This window comes from Mustela putorius, unplaced genomic scaffold, assembly GCF_011764305.1.
Source record: "Mustela putorius furo isolate JIRA1106 unplaced genomic scaffold, ASM1176430v1.1 tig00000242_pilon_pilon_pilon, whole genome shotgun sequence".
Lineage (NCBI taxonomy): Eukaryota > Metazoa > Chordata > Mammalia > Carnivora > Mustelidae > Mustela > Mustela putorius.
In genome coordinates, this window is record NW_025421325.1 from 12,638,787 (window position 1) to 12,658,568 (window position 19,782).

Genomic DNA, 19,782 nt, shown 5'->3' on the forward strand with positions numbered 1-19,782 from the left:
ATGCTTCTAAAAGAGGAAATAATCATCTTTTTTATGGGCATATGTAGTCATTTTTTATTTTCTAAAAATGTAAGTAAATGGTGGAATATCTGTATTGATCAGAGAAAAATTACAAGATACAAATGAGCATTGTAGTAAACAGTCACCTACAACCCACCTCCCACGCATTACCTTACTGTTAACACCATCTCTCATCTTTTTCCACTGGCTAGTTTTTTTCTCAGAATAACAGTATAGGCCACTTGGGGTAAAGTTAGTATTTGTCCTTTTATTTTAGGAAGAGATTCTAAAAGGCTTTATGATATGTGTGAGAAGGAAGGTGATGGGAAAGGGTAGACCCTGGATAATAGACATGTCCCTGGGTGTGGAAGTCAAAGTGAGTAAAGATTGAGTAAAAAGATTAATTCAACCACTGTGTTGTCAGGACACCTTAGGCAAAGGCGAGAGAGGACACGTAGAATCTCTGGCCGACTTAGGATCTGTCTGTCTGTCTCCTGCCTAAATCAGCCTGTCTCCTGCCTCCTAGGCCAGCCTGTCCAAGGCACCAGGCTGAGATGGTGATTAATATGTGTGTGGGGGGGAACCTTAAGCTAAAGAGGAGCTCTTCTTTCTTATTTGCCTTGGGTTCTGATTAAATTTGGGGAAAGGGGGTTGAACACCGAAGTGTGGCAAAAACTCTACAGCGGGGGTTTTCCGTTGGGAGATTTTGCCCCCAGCGAATATTGGCAACATCTGGAGTGATTCATGGTTGTCACAGCTGGAGGATGAGTGCTACTGAAACCCAGTAGGTGGAAACCAGAGATGTTGCCAACCATCCTACAACACACTGCACAGCCTCCCCAAGTAAAGAAGGATCTGGGCCCAGATGTCAGCAGGGCTGAGGTTAAGAATCCCTGCTTTAAGAACAACAACAACAACAACAAAAAAAAAAGGCAAGAGAACAGTTGGCAAATATTTTCTTATATATTTCTTATATTATGTCTCACTTTCCCATTGAGAGATGTCAGCTTGAGAACTCTTTGAGTCTGGAGTCTATCAGGTGGATTAAAAATGCTAGAGGTTTTTATCATTAATCAGTCCTTTGTGCATTCTTGAAAGGTCAAGAGTTGTCGTAAGAAAGGGCAGAAAGCCCTTCATGTAAATCATACTTGAAGTTATCCCAAGAAGCTTTCAAAACCTGATACCATTTAAGCCAGTGGTACCCGTAGCTAGATGATTTTTTAACCCAGGGGCAAAGCTGGGGAAAGGAGATGGAAAAAGAGTAAGATCCTGGAGCTTCTTTCTAGCTTTGCTCTTCGTAGCATTGAGATTTTTGTGGAATTAAGTGACTCCTTTTCTAGTATATTTTTGTGTTTGTCTTCAAGCCTTGGAATGACTTGCAGGGTTCAGAGACATCATTACATACCTGTGTCACTGACCCCACTGTTTATTTTCCAAACATTACGTACTTTGGGGGGAGCGCAGAGAGGGAGGTGTGCATTGTGACTGCACCTATGGGATGAGGTGGCTAGAGGTCATGGTGGCTATCAGGTCATCAGATCCTTAAGATGTGGTAAGGGATGCAGTTCATACTCCAGAAACAGTCAGGTGGACTGCAGACCGAGGCAAAGAAGCTAGGCATGTGACTTTGAAAGCTTCAGATTTTTTTTCTTTTCTTTCTTTTCTTTTAAGCATGATTGAATCAACTTGGTTTTTGTGAGCCTCACAGATACGCGGAAAAACCACAGCTCGGCAGGAGTTGGGAAAGGGGGAAGGGCTCTAAATTAAATATAACAGTTGCTTGGCAATTTAGTTGCTGACAAAAAAAAAAAGTCATTTACTCTGAAAACCATGTGTAATACGTCGGGAAGGAGAAAAGAACAATTAGCCCACTTCTTACGTAGCCTTTATGGACAACACTATATTAATTGTAATTATTCAATTGGAAGTGCTCTTCCGTCTTCTTTACTACAACTCAATAAACGGCACATGTACTTGGCTTTCACCCTGTCTCATGCTTTGTAAGGAACGTGTCATTTTCTCTAGCCGTCCAGCTTACAGCAGGGAGGTTCCCCTTTCACATCTGTCCTGCCTGCTTCCCACTGCTTCTTCTTGCTAATATCCATCCATCCATCACAAATTGCCACAAACTTTGTAACCTAAAACAACAGAAATGTATTCCCTTGCAGCCTGGAGGCCAGAAGTCCAAAATCCGAAGGTTCTAGGGGAGCCCCTTTCCTTTCCTCTCCCAGTTTCTGGTGGCTCTAGGACATCCTTAACTTGTGGCCACCATGACTCTAATTTCTTGTCTTGCTCCCATCATTGTGCTATTAAGAGAATCCATTGACTGGGTGGCTTATTAACAACAAAAATGTATTTCTCACAGATCTGAAGGCTGGCAAGTCTGAAATCAAAGAGCCCACACATTTGCTGTCTGGGCACTCTCTGGGGTCTTTTGTTTTGTAGGGCCACTAATATGTACATGAGGGCTCCATCCTCATGACTAATCACCTCAAATACTATCACACTAGGCATGGAGTTTCGCTGTATTAATTTTGGGGCAGAGGGTGGAACACATATTCAGTCCAGAGCACTGTCTCTGTTTTCACGTGTCCTTCCTGTGTCTCTTCCTTATCTTCCTATTTGAGGGACACTTATTATTGGTTTTCGGGCTTACCTGGGTAATCTAGAATGATCTCATCTTGAGATCCTTAACTGAATCACATCTGCAAATACATTTTTTCCAAATAAGGTGACATTCACATGTTCCTGGGGTTAGGACATAGGCAGAATTTGAGGGGTCACCCCTCAACCCACTATTTTATGTCCTCTCTTTTTCTTTCCCAGAATGCTGAGTATACTATAGTTACTAATAAATGCTTATTGATTTGAAAGTGTGCTCGTTTCAAAGTGGCCCAAATTAATGGCTGGGCTAATTGCCCCACCTTGTTTCAAAGAGGCTCTGTCATTAGCACTACAGAATGCATGGACATAAAAACAGTCCGACTTGGCAAGGCGAATATGTGTTTCCGACTAAAGATCAAACATCTAATAGTCACACCTAAAGCAAAAGCAGTCAGTAAATTGAACCATTATTATAACCTGTAAGATTGCTGTTTTTCTAAGTGTTGGTCCTTGGGCTGCAATTAACTTCCTAGGTGGTCTTGAGGATTACTAGCTCCCAGCAAGGTATGAATGTCTCAGTTGAATCGACCCTGTTTACCCTTTATTAATTTCGGTGCCCTAGAAGAGAGAGAGAGAAAAAAAAAAAACTGGTCAGGGCTTTAAAAATAAAGGGAGACAATTGTCATATTAAAATGTTCGCTTTGATTGGGTTCGCTGAAATGAGTAAGTCCTGAAACAGGGACAGGCGTTCACCATGTTCTCTGTTACTTCTGGAAGCAGCGTAGCAGGGAGGATGGAGCACCTGGGGGTGTGGCCGGGAGACCCTGGTCACCGGACCCCGAGTGCTAGATTCGGAGACCTGGCTGGGCCTGGTTCTGCGGGTGCAGGTGTGACCTTGGGCAAGCCACTTACTCTCTCTGGGCTTCCGTTCCCTACCTTTTCAGGAAACCAGGTGGGCTGAACTAGCAGTTTTTCGGTCTGTATGTCATGTGCTGTGGTGCTTGTCTCACCTGCTCCCAGAAACAATCCCAGTGGTTCTTTCTGTGATTAGAAACTGGGTTTGATGGGGCACCCGGGTGGCTCAGTGGGTTAAGGCCTCTGCCTTCGGCTCAGGTCATGATCCCAGGGTCCTGGGATGGAGCCCCGCATAGGGCTCTCTGCTCAGCAGGGACCCTGCTTCCTCCTCTCTCTCTGCCTGTCTCTCTGCCTACTTGTGATCTCTGTCTGTCAAATAAATAAATAAAATCTTAGGAAAAAAAAGAAAAGAAAAGAAACTGGGTTTGGTTCAGAATTTTAAAACCGTGCTGTTCTGGTTTCTCCTCCTTCACCTGCTTGCAGCGGAGAGCTACAAGGAGACTCAGATGGTGAAGATTAAAGAGGAGCCCATGGAGGTCGACATCCAGGACTCGCATGTCTCGGTATCACCCAGCCGGAATGTTGGCTATAGCACTTTAATCGGGCGAGAGAAAACTGAACCCTTACAGAAGATGCCAGAGGGCAGAGTGCCCCCAGAGAGAAACCTCTTCAGTCAGGACATCTCTGTGAAGATGGCTTCCGAGCTTCTCTTTCAACTGTCAGGTACATTTCTGTGCAGAAAAATGTCAATAATTGGGAATAATTGGAAAGAAAGCCACTCTAACAAAGTAAAAACACCCGCATTATAGAATTTCTCAGGCAGAAATCAATTTTGTTACTTTAACATGCATACTGCCACTCAAACTAACAGTTAATAAAATGTTGCCAAGTGGAACTCCTGCCAAACTTTCTTTAATAAATAGTTAAGAATCACTTGAAATTAGAACTCTATTCAGTTCCGTGCAAATGATCCCTGTTCACTAGGCTAAACATCTCACCTCGACTTTTGCTTAGGCAGTTGATCTGATTAACAGCCTCTTGTTTTGTTTTTTTTTTTTCCCAAGTGTTCAAAAGATAAACTTCAATTTACTCCAACAGTGACTGAATTACCATGAATTCCAAATTAGTGTGGTTTGAATTAAGATTGTACTGTATCTTGCCAAAAACAAACAAAAAAAATAAATAAATCAAGTAAAGGGAGTAGATGAAATGTGAGGACTCTTTCCAGCTATCCCCTTGCAGAGCATTTTTCTATAAACCGACGGTTTCTACTTTGAATATTTGGAATTCACAGGTGTAGGAATTACCAGCTCAGCTAAGTGTCCTGATAGAACAGTTGATGGTCCTCTTGGTTACCTTTGTTAACTCTTTCAAGCTGCATAGTGTTGGTCCTGAACAAATTTAACATGCTCTTATTATTTGAAAATGGTTGAGATTGAAGATATAGACACGTACAAGATTCAGATTCCTTGAAATACACAGAGCTTGTCCACACTCAAGCATTGGCCTGTGTATAGAAATTCATGCATCAGTAGAGTTTGTTACGAATGTTTGAGAAACTCTGTTTCATTAGGGATAGCATATTCAAAACACCACGAGATGCCTCATTATTTAAGTATTCACTTGCTTTCCCTGCTAAGAAAAATATCAGGGAGAAGAAGCTAGAATCTGCATACCATCATGATAGTTCACCTTGTTGTTGGCCTGGTGACACAGTGCCAGAGCTTGAAACTATCGGTTGGTTCCGGAAATGGTGGCCTCCTGCTTCTCAGACAGGGATTGTTCTTTGTGCAAAGCCTTGCAGTAATGGAAATAGTTAATTCCATAAACTTCACAGGACACGTGGATCATCCCAAGCTCCCCAGAGCTCCAAATCCTACAAGGTGCTTTTCTTTTCTTTTTTTTTAAACAAGCTGAAAGCATATCTAGAAGCAATATAACTTTGAAAAGGACTTAGCAGTTACAATTTGCAAAAGTGAGGCCAGTGTGTGGTTCTTTTCAGAAAGTCTCTGTCTCTCCCGGTACATTATCACTGTCTGCTATCAGTGACAAACTTTGTGTCTGAGAGTTCTCACCTGGCCACTGTCACTTACTGCCTGGGTGACCTCAAGCAAGTCTTTTAGCCCGATTTCCTGCTCTCTGAAAGAATACTGCCTCTGAATACAAATCCAGCCTCGTTGTCATTGTCTAGTGCACAGAAAGCGACCGTCCACACCAACTTGCGCATAGCCGTTTCAGCCTAGTGTTACAAGTATTGGGTGGATGTTGTAAGTCTTTCGTTTTTCCAAATTATCTGTTTAAATTTGTTCAAAAATCCCTAAGATCAGGATTTTTTATTTGCTCTGCCATGGAAACCCGAAACCCTCATCAAGCTGGCCAGGTTTTCTCTGCTTGCTGAAGCCGTTGAGGGCTGTGACAGTCAGGGCAGAATCCTCCCATTTGAACTGGATTGGGAAGGCCGGAGTTCAACTCTAGTGTTCTTGAAAGCTAATTAAATAATTCCTGACAGCTGGTAGATACAGACCTCAAGACAGAAAAGGGAGGGTTTACCTCTGCTTGTCTAATGATATTTTTTTGTCCCTGGTGACATTTATCAGAATAAGCGCTCGATGACTGCTGAACCCAGAGGTCTTATGGCTGTTTTTATATCCCCTCGCACAAAGGGGCCTGACAATACAGAATGCTTAAAGGTTGTCATCAAAGTCAGAAGCGGAACAGTTGCAACAACTGCAATTTTCATGCTGAATCAGAGGAAAGCAGAAATTTTCAGCTGGGGAAACATGTAGTAGGAATAACGGGTTCTGGTGCACATCTCTCCGTGTGTATGTATGCTTATTAAGGCCTCATTAAAATCAGACAACACACTTGAAATTTGTCAGTGACTGTTTCCCTTTGATTGGTTTTTACTAAGATATTTTTGTGGATGCTGTCTATATGCTTTTAATGATTGTCTTTATGAATAAGACAGGGAGGGTTTGAGTATTTACAAAGGAAACCAAAAGAAAACCACAAAAGAGAAAAAGAAACGTTGAGGGAGTTTCTGTTTAAGCCTTAGAGACTCAAATTGAGTAAGAACAACCTACAAGGGATGTTTCATTCTTTCTTCTTACAGAAAAAGTGAGCAAAGAGCACAATCACACAAAAGAAAACACCATTCGGACGACCACCAGGTAGGCCATTTTTGGGAAGGGGGGGTCCCCTCAGAGCACCCCTTGTGTGGGCCATCAGGCCCCGATCACGCGTGGTGCATTGTTCCCCGAACTCTTTTCTCCCGCTGGGTTCAAAGGAGTCATGCCTTTTGCCCCCAGTTTGTGTTAGAAATTTTGTGGAAATAATACAGAAAGCAACCGCGCCAAGGGGGAAGACCACTAATATTTATCAAACATCTAATAGCTGTTAACTTGGCTGGAGAATTTTCCAGGTGTTTTTGTTTTTGTTTTACTCCTTATAATAGTTTTGTGAAGTAGGTCATATTATTACTCTCTTTGCAGAAGTTTTTTGACTTGGGAGTTTAAGCGGGTGTCACAGCTAGGATCGGGGGGCTGGGTCCATATCTCAGGAAGGCTTCACCCAGTCAGGAGACCAAGGTGGGTTCCTCAGTAGCTCCGCAGGTGTGAACAGATCACTGGTCACCAAGGATACCCCAGCTTTTTACCTCACAGCATTGTTAGGAGGGGAGAACATTTTCAAATGAGAGAAAATGCTTCAAAGGCTGCAGGAAGACCTTTGTCATTAACAGCTGTAGATAAGGATGCTGTGCATTTGCCAAAGGCAGTTTGAGGAGGTCCGCCAAGGTGGGCTGACCCTCCGTTAGCCAGATGGACGGAGGAGGACCAGCCGTGCCACCACTCTTCCCCAGCCTGAAAGGCCATCCTGACCCCAGCTGTGCTCCACTAGCGCATACCCCACCACTGCGAGAAAGGAACCTCAGGAGAGATAGGAGCTCTAGCTTTTAAGGACTGTCCCCCACCCTCAGACCCCCGCCTCTCCAGTCCCTGGGTTAACCCCAGAGGTGGGCTTTACCAGATGAAATAGGAACAGGGAGAATGAGATGTGCGTTCCCAAGAAGGCTTTCAGTCAAGGAACTAAGCTTTCACGAGCAAACGTAGATTCTTCCTGATGGGAACAGTTGACTGGTTTGGTGTTTTTAGTTCTTGCAACAAAAGATAAATGATGTTTTTCTCTTTTGAGGTGGTATGAGTCGACCTCAGAGCATTATCAGGCATGTGCTCATCTGAACCTTAACCTGAGTTGTTTTTTCCTTTTTAATTCTATGAATTGGAATTTAGGGGTATCAAATGTCAAACAGTAATTAGAACAGAGCCAGCTGGCCTCACATGAAGTTTATATGGTACCAGGAAAACGAAACCTGCTGTAACGAAACAGAAGAGGGGCATAGCCTTGTCTTTGTGTATTAAGTACACAGTTGTAAAATGGGTCTTTCAATCTGGGCTGCACATTGTTTAGGGAAATGGGTCAGGGGGCTGGGAGGGCTACTTGTCTATTAAGTTGGATGCCCGAATAGGAGATGTTATCTGCTGCAGATTCCAGTGGACCTTCCACATGTCATCTTAAGACTGTTTAGTATCTCTGCTTGCGGCCATGGCTGTAAACCCATGAAGCTGTCCTGATTGGGAAACAATGAAAGACAGCAGACTAAAAATAACCAATTATCCTTTTAATTGCTTCCATAGGTTTGTTGAAGTGTCACGGGTCAGGTTCCTTAGAAGCTGAGCCCGAGACAAGGATTCCCGGGAAGGGACTCTATTGAGGGACTGCTCTCAGAGGACCCTGCTGGGAAATGAAGGTGGCAGGAGAGGGAAGGGGACATCGTGGAGCAAGGGTGTAGTTTTTGCTGGGTTCCAGCTTTAGCTTGATCCCACAGAGAATTCTGGAGCATGAATTGCACCACAGGGTAAAGCCTGCCTGGAGGCAAGGGGGCCAGCTCTTTGGACCTCTGTGCTGTTCCCTAGCTTCGGGTCACCTCCAGCAGGGGATGTGGAACCTCCTCGTTGCAGAGGCTCCAAGGGTGAAGGCAGTTCCCCCTCGCCGTTCACAGCCAGCACGGCCAGCCACTTGCTCGCTCGATCGCTTGCTCTCTCTCGTGGGGAGCCCAGTAATGAAGTACAGGAGCTCTAGGCAGGACCCGCCAGCCCACTGTAGGCTTTCTGCTAGATCTTTAAGATCACATCATAATATGTACATAACAGAAAGGTATGCTGCAAAGGCATGTTATTTTATGCTTTTCAGGTGTTCTCTGGGAAGACTAAGAGGAGGTTTGAACTAGCCCCAAATGAGTGAAATGCATCTCACAGCCTAAATTGCCTTGGCTAGAGCTAGAGCATAATTATAGGATAGAAGAGAATTTTTTTTAGCCATTTGGCAAAAATGAGGCAATCTTTAAATTCTTCTCTTGCTGGGAGAGTATGAGTAAGAAGAAATCCAAATCAGATCTTTTGCCCAAAGCAGAGGAAGAGGTGCTTGCCGAGAGCCCCCAACATGGTAAGCGTTCATCAAGCAGTGTTACAGAATTCTGGGTTTATTCTCCTTTTATAGAATCCTTGGTGTGTTTTTATTCCTTTGAGTAGGAACCTATTCAATTAGACTCTCCTCAAACAGATCTCTTTTTTACCTTCTCACCTCATTACTTGGGGCAGAATAGAATCAAGTGTCTTTGTGCCAAGAAATCCTCCTTAACCTCAATTAACTGATGGCAGGGACAGGGGGAAAAATGCCAGCTCCCTCTCTTACTCGATTTCTGTTTTAGAAGGAACTCTTATTCTGTACGCCTAAGGTCAGCTCATGGGGGTTACTTTTTAAGGTAGGATTTGCAATACTTTTCAAAAAGAATGACATCAAGCCTCCACATTTCCTTATCTCTGGATCTTTAGGTACTTAGTGGGATCTTCTTCTGGGTCCAGAAGAATCTGGCTGTCCAGAACGGTGGCTCATGATTGAAGTCAAGTTCAGAATCTGCCATGTTTGAGAGTTGCTGGGTACACTGAAAATAGTTTAATTCTGAAGGGCAGGCCTTGGTACGTTGACTGTAGCACTGTACAGAGGGTCAGGCTCTTCCAGATGCCAGGGGGTACCTGAGCTCCTCCTGAGCTACCTCTAGGGCCTCCTGGTCCTAGAGTTTGGATGTCCAGGCCGCCAAGAGCAGAGAAGAGATGTGCAGTCCTGGAAGAAGGCAGCTGATTCTCTTTCCCTGTCATATAAACCCACAACTTTCTCCACAGTTGTTTTTCATTTTTTGGTCTTGACTCTCATTCCAACCACAAGAACTAAGGAAAAGTGTAGCAGCCTAGGAAGAAACACGGTAGCTTGGCATTCCACTATGTGCTTAACCAAGGAGAGAAGACATGGGGTGTGGATTTCCATGCCTGGGCACCAAGAGAGCATGAAGCTTGGGAATGTGTGTCTAGCCCACCATCCATCATATCCCACCATATCCCATACGGGCTGATAGTTGTGCCTCCCTCCTCATCAGATCCTTTCCACTGGCCTTTCTGCTGTTTGTTAATATCTCTATTATAAGATGAACAGATAGGGAGAGAGAAAATGATGTTAGACAGCATTCCTTGTTAGCAATTAAAAAAAAAAAAGTTTGGGTGAGGCTAAAGGTTGAAATGGGGAACTAGCAAGTTTCTGGGTCATTGGCTCTCTACCTCGTTTAAAAAAAAAAAAAACTCTTTCAGTGGAAAATTTCAAACATATACAAAAGTAGAGAAAGTACCCATCACTCAGTCTGAACAATGATCATCTCGTGACCCTTGTTGAAAGGTCTCCTCCTTTCGTTCCCCTCCCCCTGAATTATTTTAAAGCAAATCCCAGACATCATTTTAAGAACGTGTTTGAGAGTGCTTTTTCTTTCACCCGAAGAACTGAGACCCAGCTGCTTAAATTAGTATCATCTTCCCAAAAGTAAAGGAGGAAAACAGTCTACCGGAGTGCACCGTGTAGCCAGGTAGAGAAATCAATCTACTTACCAGCTGAAATGATTGGGTCATGTGGTCCTGCTCACCAATGCCTTGACCTTAACCCCTCCACCCTTGTTTGTGCCCTCCTAGGAGCACCTCCACTGAATCAGTCGTTTAGTTGGAACTTCACTATAAATGCTAAAACAGCAGTTCTTTTGCCTGTTTAACCTCAGAGTCTAGCAAATTCAATCTAAGTGTTAAGAAGGCTGTGCATCTCCTTTGAGATAGTGTGTGGACGGAGCATTCTTAATGCCATTCTACCTGATAAATGAGATGAGGAGACAGTCCAGCCAGACCCAGGAGAACAGAAGAACTGAACACTTAAGAGACTAATAAAATCCTGATTTTTTATTTCCTTTCCTAGCACACGCCTAGATTCTGCAGGGAATAGATAACCAGCTAATATGATCATTTGTTGATGAAAATATATGAGGCATGATATCATAACCAGATCCCAAAGTTTAATGGAATAAAAAGAAGATCTACATCTTCTGACATGGACCATCACCCCGCCAGATGCTGGATAAGATCGAAATAGGAAAATGGAACCCTAGAGTAAGAATCAGATAGCTCCTGGCAGGTGAATTGGACATGCTCAATGTTGTGTAACACCATGAACGTCAAACAATGGCTGCCAAGAACCCTCTCTTGGTTATTTGTTCTCTCTTTTACCCATTAATAATTCAGTGTCCATGGGGATATAAGATTGCAGGCCCTAAGAAAAACTTCTCACACCTGGCTTGCTTTATTCCAAACGTAAGGAAGTGTTTACCCAAATTGTCCTTTTCCCCATTACAAGACAAAATGCAAAAGTGGGAAAATCGGAGAAAGGTAGACTTGTATCACGCCATGCCAACCAACATTTAATTTGCTCAATCTTCAGAACTTGGAATGTGGACTCTTCATTATGATTTAGATAATGGCACTTACAGTGCTCATTAAAAGACATATGCACTTGGAAGTGTCCAATATAGAATTTTTCTATGTGGTCATTTGGATGCATGTCCTTAAATATTTACGATTCATTAATAGAAGTTGCACACATTTAGAAAATCATCAATTTGTACAATTTCCTCTTTTCATTTTTTTGGAAGGCCAAAGAGAATAATGCTCTATTACCTTAAAAAGTAAAACATTACTTACAAAGAACATTGGGTTAGACAAAAGCAATTAAGAAAATAAACAAGAAAGAGAGCACATGAAATTGGTGATTTTTGAGAAGGTCTCCACATTTTTTCATTACCCTTTAAATTTAAGGACTTTAAAATTAAATGCATTGAGATTCCATTTCTAAAAAAATGGAATTTGCTACTAATTTCATGAAGTTCCTTCAGTTAAGACATTCGGTGTTTTTTTGGTGAAGTCAAGGCTCTTGGAGGGCCATATGGTGCCCCTGCAAACTTTGACACTTTTCCTCAAGACACTGCCATCTACTGGAATACTGTCACAAAAAATACATACATTTTGATACTTGTGATTAAGCATCCCCCTGTGATTAAGCGGGTTGTGCAATGCGCAACCTGAACCACTGTCCACAGCTGCTCTGGCACAAAGGTTGACTGTCTTTTCATTGGCAATACATCCTTTTGAACTTATCTTTGAGTTTTCAAAGAAATTAAAGTCATCCTTGAAAACAGTAGATTGTTTTACATATAGCCTGAAATTATTTTGTCCATTGCTGCCACTTGGGTTTTTTTCCTTTTTATTTCATCAGACCTTTCTCAGTACTTTTTATTCCTGCACTGTATTTGTCCTGTATCACCCCTGCCATTTTTCTCTCCATCTGTGATGCCTATATTGAACTGTTACAGTTGAAACAATATGCTTCCAGAACCATTTGGTATTGTGTTATTGTAAAGAGACAAGTTTAAAAGTCTCTTTGAGGATCTAAAAGAGGGCTGTTCCTCTTCTTCATTTCCCACAAGCTCTGCTGCCTTTCCTTCTGGCAACTTACACCAGTGGTCCATCTTTTTTGTGTGACTCAGAATAACCAGGGATAAAGTTTAATTGTGTCAGGCTTTCTAAGTAGACCAGCTCTCTCCCTTAGCCACCTTTGAAAGGTTATGCAGGGGTGACATGACCAAAAGGTATATGTGGTTTAGGTGCTAACCCAGTGCTAGCCCAGTCCTGGTCTTCCTATCTGGGATTTTCTCGCAAGAGTGTCTCCGTGGTTGTCACTAGGAGCATATCAGATATAGAAGGGTTGGCCTCTATTGAGGGGTAAAAAGCCCTCTTGGGTGATGCAGACCAGAGAGCATCCACATTTCACCAGCGTTACTCACAGCTTCCATAGGACAGAGTCTTAGATCAGTGCAGGGAAGACTGAGTTCATCTGTTCTTGGCTCACCTGAGCAGAAAGCCTGTTGTCCTTGTTTATGCTTAAAGTCCAAGTCCCGTGGGAGATCCAGGTCCCTCACAAGCTGACATTTCGTGGATCCGGACGTGCAGGTTCACTTCCGTGGTCTGCGGTTGGCTCCGGCTCCCTGGGTCTGGCCTCACCGCCGCAGCAGCCCTCCACAAGGCCTGGCATTGTGCTCCTTGTCCTGAGAAGTTTCATGGCCCCACAGTGGATGAATGCTCGAGCTACAGCAGCAGGAATTGTTCCTTGAAAACTTGGTGTTAGCTTGTACAGACTGGCCTGCTTCTGAGACAACCCGAAATAGAAGGCATTTGTGCTGTTGAAAGAAGAAAATTTAAAAGACATTACCAATATATATTTCTTCGTAAGATGCTCTGATGTTCTCTGATATTTTCAACGGCCTCTCCCTTCTATAGCTTTTGGCCTTCCTCCACCTAAAGTTGCCTGATCCTGGTGGAATCCTGATTTACAGACAGTTGTGCCCAACTGGGTCTTAACACTGCCTTCCATTATATCGTCCCTCGGCTTACTCTTTAAAAAAACTAAGAGTCTCTTTAACAATGAAGAATCCTACACTGTAAAACTGAGTCTTTTTTTAAGTTTTAAAAAGAACTTTTATTGGAGGAAAACATAAAGAAGAAAAAATAATCATTTATAATGAATGCTGCTACATAGAGACCGCCTCGGCTAAGTTGGTAGTGTAGCTCCTGGCTGAATCTCTGTCTGTTTGTATACGTATACTTTCCTGTAAAAACTGGATCCAGCTGTATATACTGTTTTGCAGACTTCTCTTTTCACCTAGCAATATCCTAAGAACTTTTTCCGTACCAGTAAACATAACTCAGTATTATTCTTTTAATGTTTACATAGTATTCAGTGTTTGCACATGTCATAATGTATTGAATCAGTCCCCTGTTATTGGATATCAAGAGTTTGGTTTGGTTTGGTTTTCCTAAGCTGTTGCTAATATAAACAAACTGGGGGTAAATGGATTTCAAAAAAGCATTCAGTTTTCAGGCTTTTGCATGATTTGTCTAATGGACTTTCAAAAAAGTTGAATCTGTAATTCTACCAGAAGCTAAGAAGAGGTAGAGAGAGAAAATATTTTAAAGGTCTTAGGCTTTATCATTTAAATTTTTTTTAACCGATTGGAGGTTATAAATTCTATTTTATAGTTACAGTCTTTTTATTTATTGATTCTTAGTGCTGTCAAGCATTTTGTTCACAGGGAGGCATTTGTGTTTGTTCTTTTGTATATTTTCTTTTATTGCCATTTATTCTTCTCTTTGATGGTTTGTCTGGGTTGGAATTTTCCTTTGATTGTTGTTATTGATTTTTTTTTATTATCAAAAATTTCAAAACAGAGCAGAAAGAATAATGAAATAAACCACCACATTCCCATCACCCACTGAGAAAACATTTGCCACACTTTACTTCATGAACCTTTTCTTCCCTCCAATTTAAGTTGCATCCCAGGGTGCCTGGGTGGCTCAGATAGTTAAGCATCTGCCTTCAGCTCGGGTCATGATCCCAGGGTCCTAGGATCAAGTCCTCCATGGGACTTGCTGCTCAATGGGGGGCCTGCTTCTTCCTCTCCCTCTGCTGCTCCCCCTGCTTGTGCTCTCTCACTCTCTCAAATAAATAAAATATTTGAAAATACATATTTAAATCACACCCTAGACATCATAACATTCATTCTCAGATTCTTTGATGTATACCTCTAAGAAATAAGAATATTTTCCACAATGCCATTGTACATCGTACAGAATCAACAACACATTTGAGTGTTTTTAATTGCTGAGAAAGTTCTGTTTGATCGGCACCAGCCAAGTATGTGCGGTCATATCAATGGACGAGGAGGAGGAGACACAACTTAGCTTTCTTGTCAACTCTGAAAATTAAAGATGAAAATCTGGTGCCCATATGAGTAGTCGAATGACCTTGGCTCTCCATCTGCCCACAAGCCCCATTTAGAAACCCACTGAGTCTGTCGTGCAAGCCTCAATTTGTAGATAAACGTCCTGGCTGAAGTCTGCCAGTGTGTAGTGATTAATTCACGTTTTATTCAGTACAGTCCTCCTTTCTCTGAAAATATGTGCATCCAACATGATCAACAGCCAGGTTTTGAAGCCTGCCCACGGGGGTTGTAGGTGTTCTCCTCTATTATGTCCCTCTCAAGCCTGAGTAGGGAACTTGCTGTTTTGGATGGCCACAGTTGTCTTCGGGTCAAAGGCTTGCAATGAGTTTTAGTCCTGAGCACTCGTCCCCACCCCCATGTTCAAATTCTTTTATTAAAATAAATGCATTAAAATCATTCAAGAATAGGGGGTCCATATTTCTATGGTGTTGCAAAGAGAAGGGCAGTGTTGGCGAACGCCATTAAAATGGTTTTCTTTCATTATAGATGATTACCTTTTTAACAGACTGCTAGAACTGCCTAGGAAAATTGGCACTGACTGCTATACCTAAAATGCTAATATCCGGGCCCATGTGAGAAGCAGCAGCTAATCTCCCAACCAAAATGAAATTGAGGGCCCAAGCTGGAAGTTGGGAGGACCACATACAGTCCAAGGTGACAGAGCAATTGTTATACTGTAGCAAAATGACCTAGCTAGGGTTTTGTAAAGTACTAAAAAAAATCTTCTTAAAAAAAAAAGTGTTTTAATTTTTTTTTTACTTCAAGATTTTATTTATCTATTTGAGATAAAGAGCATAAGTAGGGGAGAGGGGCAGAGGAAGAGGGAGAAGTATGCTCCCCACTAAGTGCAGGGAGCCCGACACGGGGCTCGATTCTAGAACCCTGGGATCATGACTTGAGTAGAAGACCGATGCTTAACTGATTGAGCCACCCAGGTAGCCCAGTACTAAAAATTTTTCTACAGAGATCTGTAGAACTGGGGATTTAATGTATTTCAAATACAATCATTATAAATGTTATAAAACACATAGATATGCAAATATATAAAAATATATTAAGCATCTATTATTCATTATAAATTATTAGCAAAGAAATTAATCAAGGCCAGTGGTATTTGAGATAAAAAAAAATAAGTACTTCCTAAAAATTCTTGCAGTAAGTATGAAAATCAAGTTGAAAATGAAATAATGTTACTGACCTTTTATAAAAACTGAAAAATCAAAAAGAAAGTGTGGTGATGTTTTGTTGTTCAGTTGTGGGCATATTTTCACACAACCTACTTCAGTTTCTCAGAAAGTTTCTTCTGACCTTAAAGTACTTGAGGAAATGTTGAGAAGATAGTACAAGCTAATCCGACTAGTACCCCTATTCTGTATCTTCGAATAATCCCATCTTTTATATTTAATATGTGGGAAAAGCTTTAAAAAAAAAAAAAAAAACAATGTTTTTCGTTCTTCCTCAAGGGCGGTCTTCTGTTTTTGTTAGCCAGATCTAGATTTTGTTCAAAGAAAACATTTCCAGTTTGTTGTCATTTCCTTTCGTGTCATTATCTATGCATGGAGATACCATGTGGAAGTTACCTGTATCCATTTCAATCTGTCACATATATATTCCACACAGACAGAAAGTCCTTGAATGAGAGTAAGATTTATACTTGGAATCACTTTGTTCTCTTGCCTGTCTTTCTGGAGGCTTCTGGAGACATGCAAGATTGTTTTTACAGCCAGTGTCTCCTGCTCACTTCAAGATGTTAATACTCTTTGTCACTCCTGAGGTGTGTCTCAAGGTTGAAGTGATTCAGAGGTCAGAGTTTTAAAAAGACCAGTTCAGTGGTTTTAGATTAATATATGGAATTTGAGTCTTAAAAATACCAGGATATGGTGCACCTGGTTGGCTCAGTGGGTTAAACCTCTGCCTTCAGCTCAGGTCATGATCTCAGGGTCCTGGGATCGAGCCCCACATTGGGCTCTTTGGCTCAGCAGGGAGCCTGCTTCCCCCTCTCTCTGCCTGCCTCTCTGCCTACTTGTGATTTCTCTCTTTCTCTCTCTCTGTTAAATAAATAAATAAAATATTTAAAAATAAAACAAAACAGGATATATCCGTACAGAAAGCTCCTATTTTACTGACTTAAATTAATAGCTGGGGCTGTAGAGAAGAGACAAGCCGTGTAAACAAGGCCATCTGGTGAGGTGGCCCAGGGACTGGGGTCTGCTGGGGAGTGGGTAGCTGCTAGAGAGAGAAGACGTTGAGCCCCACAAAACCTTTCACAATATGTAGCTTCTCAGAATTATCTGAGTCAGATCACTTATTCTTAAAATTTCCTTAAAACAAAACAAAACAGAATAAAACTTAACCCAGATTCCTTTGGACGTAAATCCTGAGGACCTCGCATGTTGCATGAGACATAGCTGAATAGCCCATCAAGTACTTTAACTTGAAAATACACCATGTTTTTTATTCATTAAGGAAAAAGTTTGTACATGTGCAAATGAAGTCAGAGTATCACTTCCGCATGATATGTCTGAAACTGTTACACTAATAGAATTTCATTCTACCCTGAAGTATATAGATCCTTACGGGTTCTGAGTGAAAACTCACTACAGAGCAGTCTCTTTCCCTTGTTTAATCTTTCTTTTCTCCTGGTCATTCCCAAGTTCAGTCCTAAGCATTATAATTGTCTTTTAGAAGGGGGAAAAAAATACATATTTGCTTTCCATTGCTCCTTTGAAATAATTGTGTCATTATTTATAGCACTTTTTCCTGGGGCACCTGGGTGGCTGAGTTGGTTAAACGTCTGCCTTCAGCTCAGGTCATGATCTCTGCTTCTCCCTCTCCATCTGCCCCCCTGACTCGTGCTCTCTCTCACTATCTTTCTCAAATAAATAAATAAAATCTTTAAAAAAAAAATACAGTACTTTTCCCCAACTTTCTCTTATATACTATATCCATTTTCTGCTTTCCCTTTTCCTTCTTGTTTTATTTTGCTATTGTCATCAACACAATAATTCCTGTAACGTGTTGGTTTCAATGCTGGTGCACAGGGAGGGGTGGTTTTTAAGTTGATGGACTTCTGTTCTGCATGAAACACAGCTCCCAGTTGGCACTCAGATGTTAAAGGTGGAAATATTTGTGCCACAATCGGCACTTAGCAAAATGTATCACTATTTACAGCCATAATCTTTTACGAACTGTTTTATTATTTATTGTAAATCTTTCCTCTCCCAGCCTCATGCTGTTGACCCTACGATTCATGCGGTCTGATGCCTGGAATTGTCCAGCCACAGTGACAGCGGTGCTCCCCCGTATTGTAACCCTTAGATTTTCTGCAAGAGAAAAATGAAAATATGCATTCAAGGTCCATTGCACTTACATCCAGAAAAGAGACTTGAATAGATAAACTTTTTGTCTTTTATAAGTAGCAAAAGGCAAGAAAAGTAATGGGGGAGTCTACACAGGCGGCATCCAGATGCTGCTTTTGAACATTTATGTGCATGAACTAAGGTTCTGGGGTCTTTGTCTGGGGCCAAAGGCGATATACTGTGGCAGGTGGGGATTTTGTTAGATGAGGACAGGTGATCCCCTCTCCTATTGCCTTTTAGTTTCAACCTCTTCCGTTAGCTACTTTTTTACCACAAATGTTAACTGGAAATAAATCACTTTGAGACAGTTTTTCCCTTTTTCCTCTTCTTCAGCTCACTCTCTGTTGGAGAGGCTTTTTCAGAGTGAAATGACTAAAATTTAGGCAGCTGGGGAGTCAGGAAGCGAGAGCCATGCAGCAGTCACAAGCTGGCTGCATTTCTGGAGGAACTGGGAACTGACTAAGTGACTAGTTGGAGGACAGTAACCAATGTGCTTTGAAGTCTAGCATTATCAGAAAGTCTGTATTTCCGTTCTTGTTCTCCCTGAGGAGAGGCAGACCGGGTTTGTTCTGTGCCGGGCATGTCCTGGAGCTCCCCTCTCCACCCACTTCTCCCACCACTGTCCAACCCTGCTGCATGAACGCAGTGCCGGCTTTGTCCATTGCAGACCTGGGCTGCTTCTGCTAAGAGCCGTGGGTTCTGCACTTCACAGACGCATGAGGCATGAGAGAAGACAAGGAGCTTAAGGAATACCATCTGGGCACCCTGAAAATCACATCGCCTGGCGCGAAATTGCAAGTGCAGTGTCTTCTGTCTTCAGAACATGGGCAGAGTTGAAGATGACCAATGTCATTGGAGATCTAATCCCATTAAGAGCAAGCACCTGCTATGTAGGGCATACTCCCAAGTTTGGTTATCTCTCCTCCACTTCCTGAACATAGATGCCAATCTTGGTGGCTGCGAGATTAATAGACATTAATATGGCTGTGTAGCCATAGTGCCACCAGGAGTTTCGTATCTGTGCTGAAATAGAGGCTTCTCGTTACTCTGACCTCTTCATTTAAGCTTCATAACGGGGATGAGATTGCTCTCAAAAGCAGTGGATGTGGGCAGTGGGGAATGTTTGGGATTGCAGACTGACCTCAGGGTTGCAGAAGTTTTGGAAAATTGGGGCATATCTTCTACAGGGACGTAAAGACTAAATAATTTTGAAATGGCTGCCGGATCCCCCCTTCAGCCCTCCTTCTTCTTTCTCTGTTTGCAAGGACTATCTGTGGTCTCTACTGTCCATGAGCTGCCTGGATGTTAAGGGATCACAGGAAAGGCAGCATAGCTTAGTGGGTAAGGGTGCAGACCATGATGCCAACCTGCCTGTATTCAAATCTGGGCTCAGGGGCTCAGTTCATGGGCATGGGCAATCACCTCACTTCTCTGTGCTTGCATCTCTTCATCCCTAAAATAGGGATAATAATAATGGTAGCAGGGCTCTTGTGAGGATTAAGTGCCCTTGAAGTACACAGAGTACTTTAGAACAGTGCCAGATACTTAGTAGCAATATATGCACCAGTTGCTACATTTTATTGAGCAAGTACTAGGTGCTAAGAACTTGACCCAGAAACACCTTCCTTAACCCTTACAGCACCCTTAAAAAGAAGGCATATTTAAAGCTTTTTACAGTGATGAACCTGAGGCTAGAGAGGTTGTCAA

General features: G+C 42.2%; 1 protein-coding gene across 8 annotated transcripts in view; it reads left to right on the forward strand.

Annotated features, from left to right (window-relative positions):
• ZNF827 (zinc finger protein 827) overlaps positions 1-19,782 on the forward strand; it is a 168,707-nt gene that overhangs the window by 86,327 nt on the left and 62,598 nt on the right. For all 8 annotated transcript variants that reach the window (XR_006606253.1, XM_013059145.2, XM_013059144.2 and 5 more), the window contains exons 6-7: positions 3,943-4,182; positions 6,572-6,629. Coding sequence is in view for 7 of the 8 variants with exons in the window: in XM_013059145.2 (XP_012914599.1) it covers positions 3,943-4,182; positions 6,572-6,629 (298 nt within the window). In the remaining variant the exon portion in view is untranslated. The remainder of the gene's footprint in view (positions 1-3,942; positions 4,183-6,571; positions 6,630-19,782) is intronic.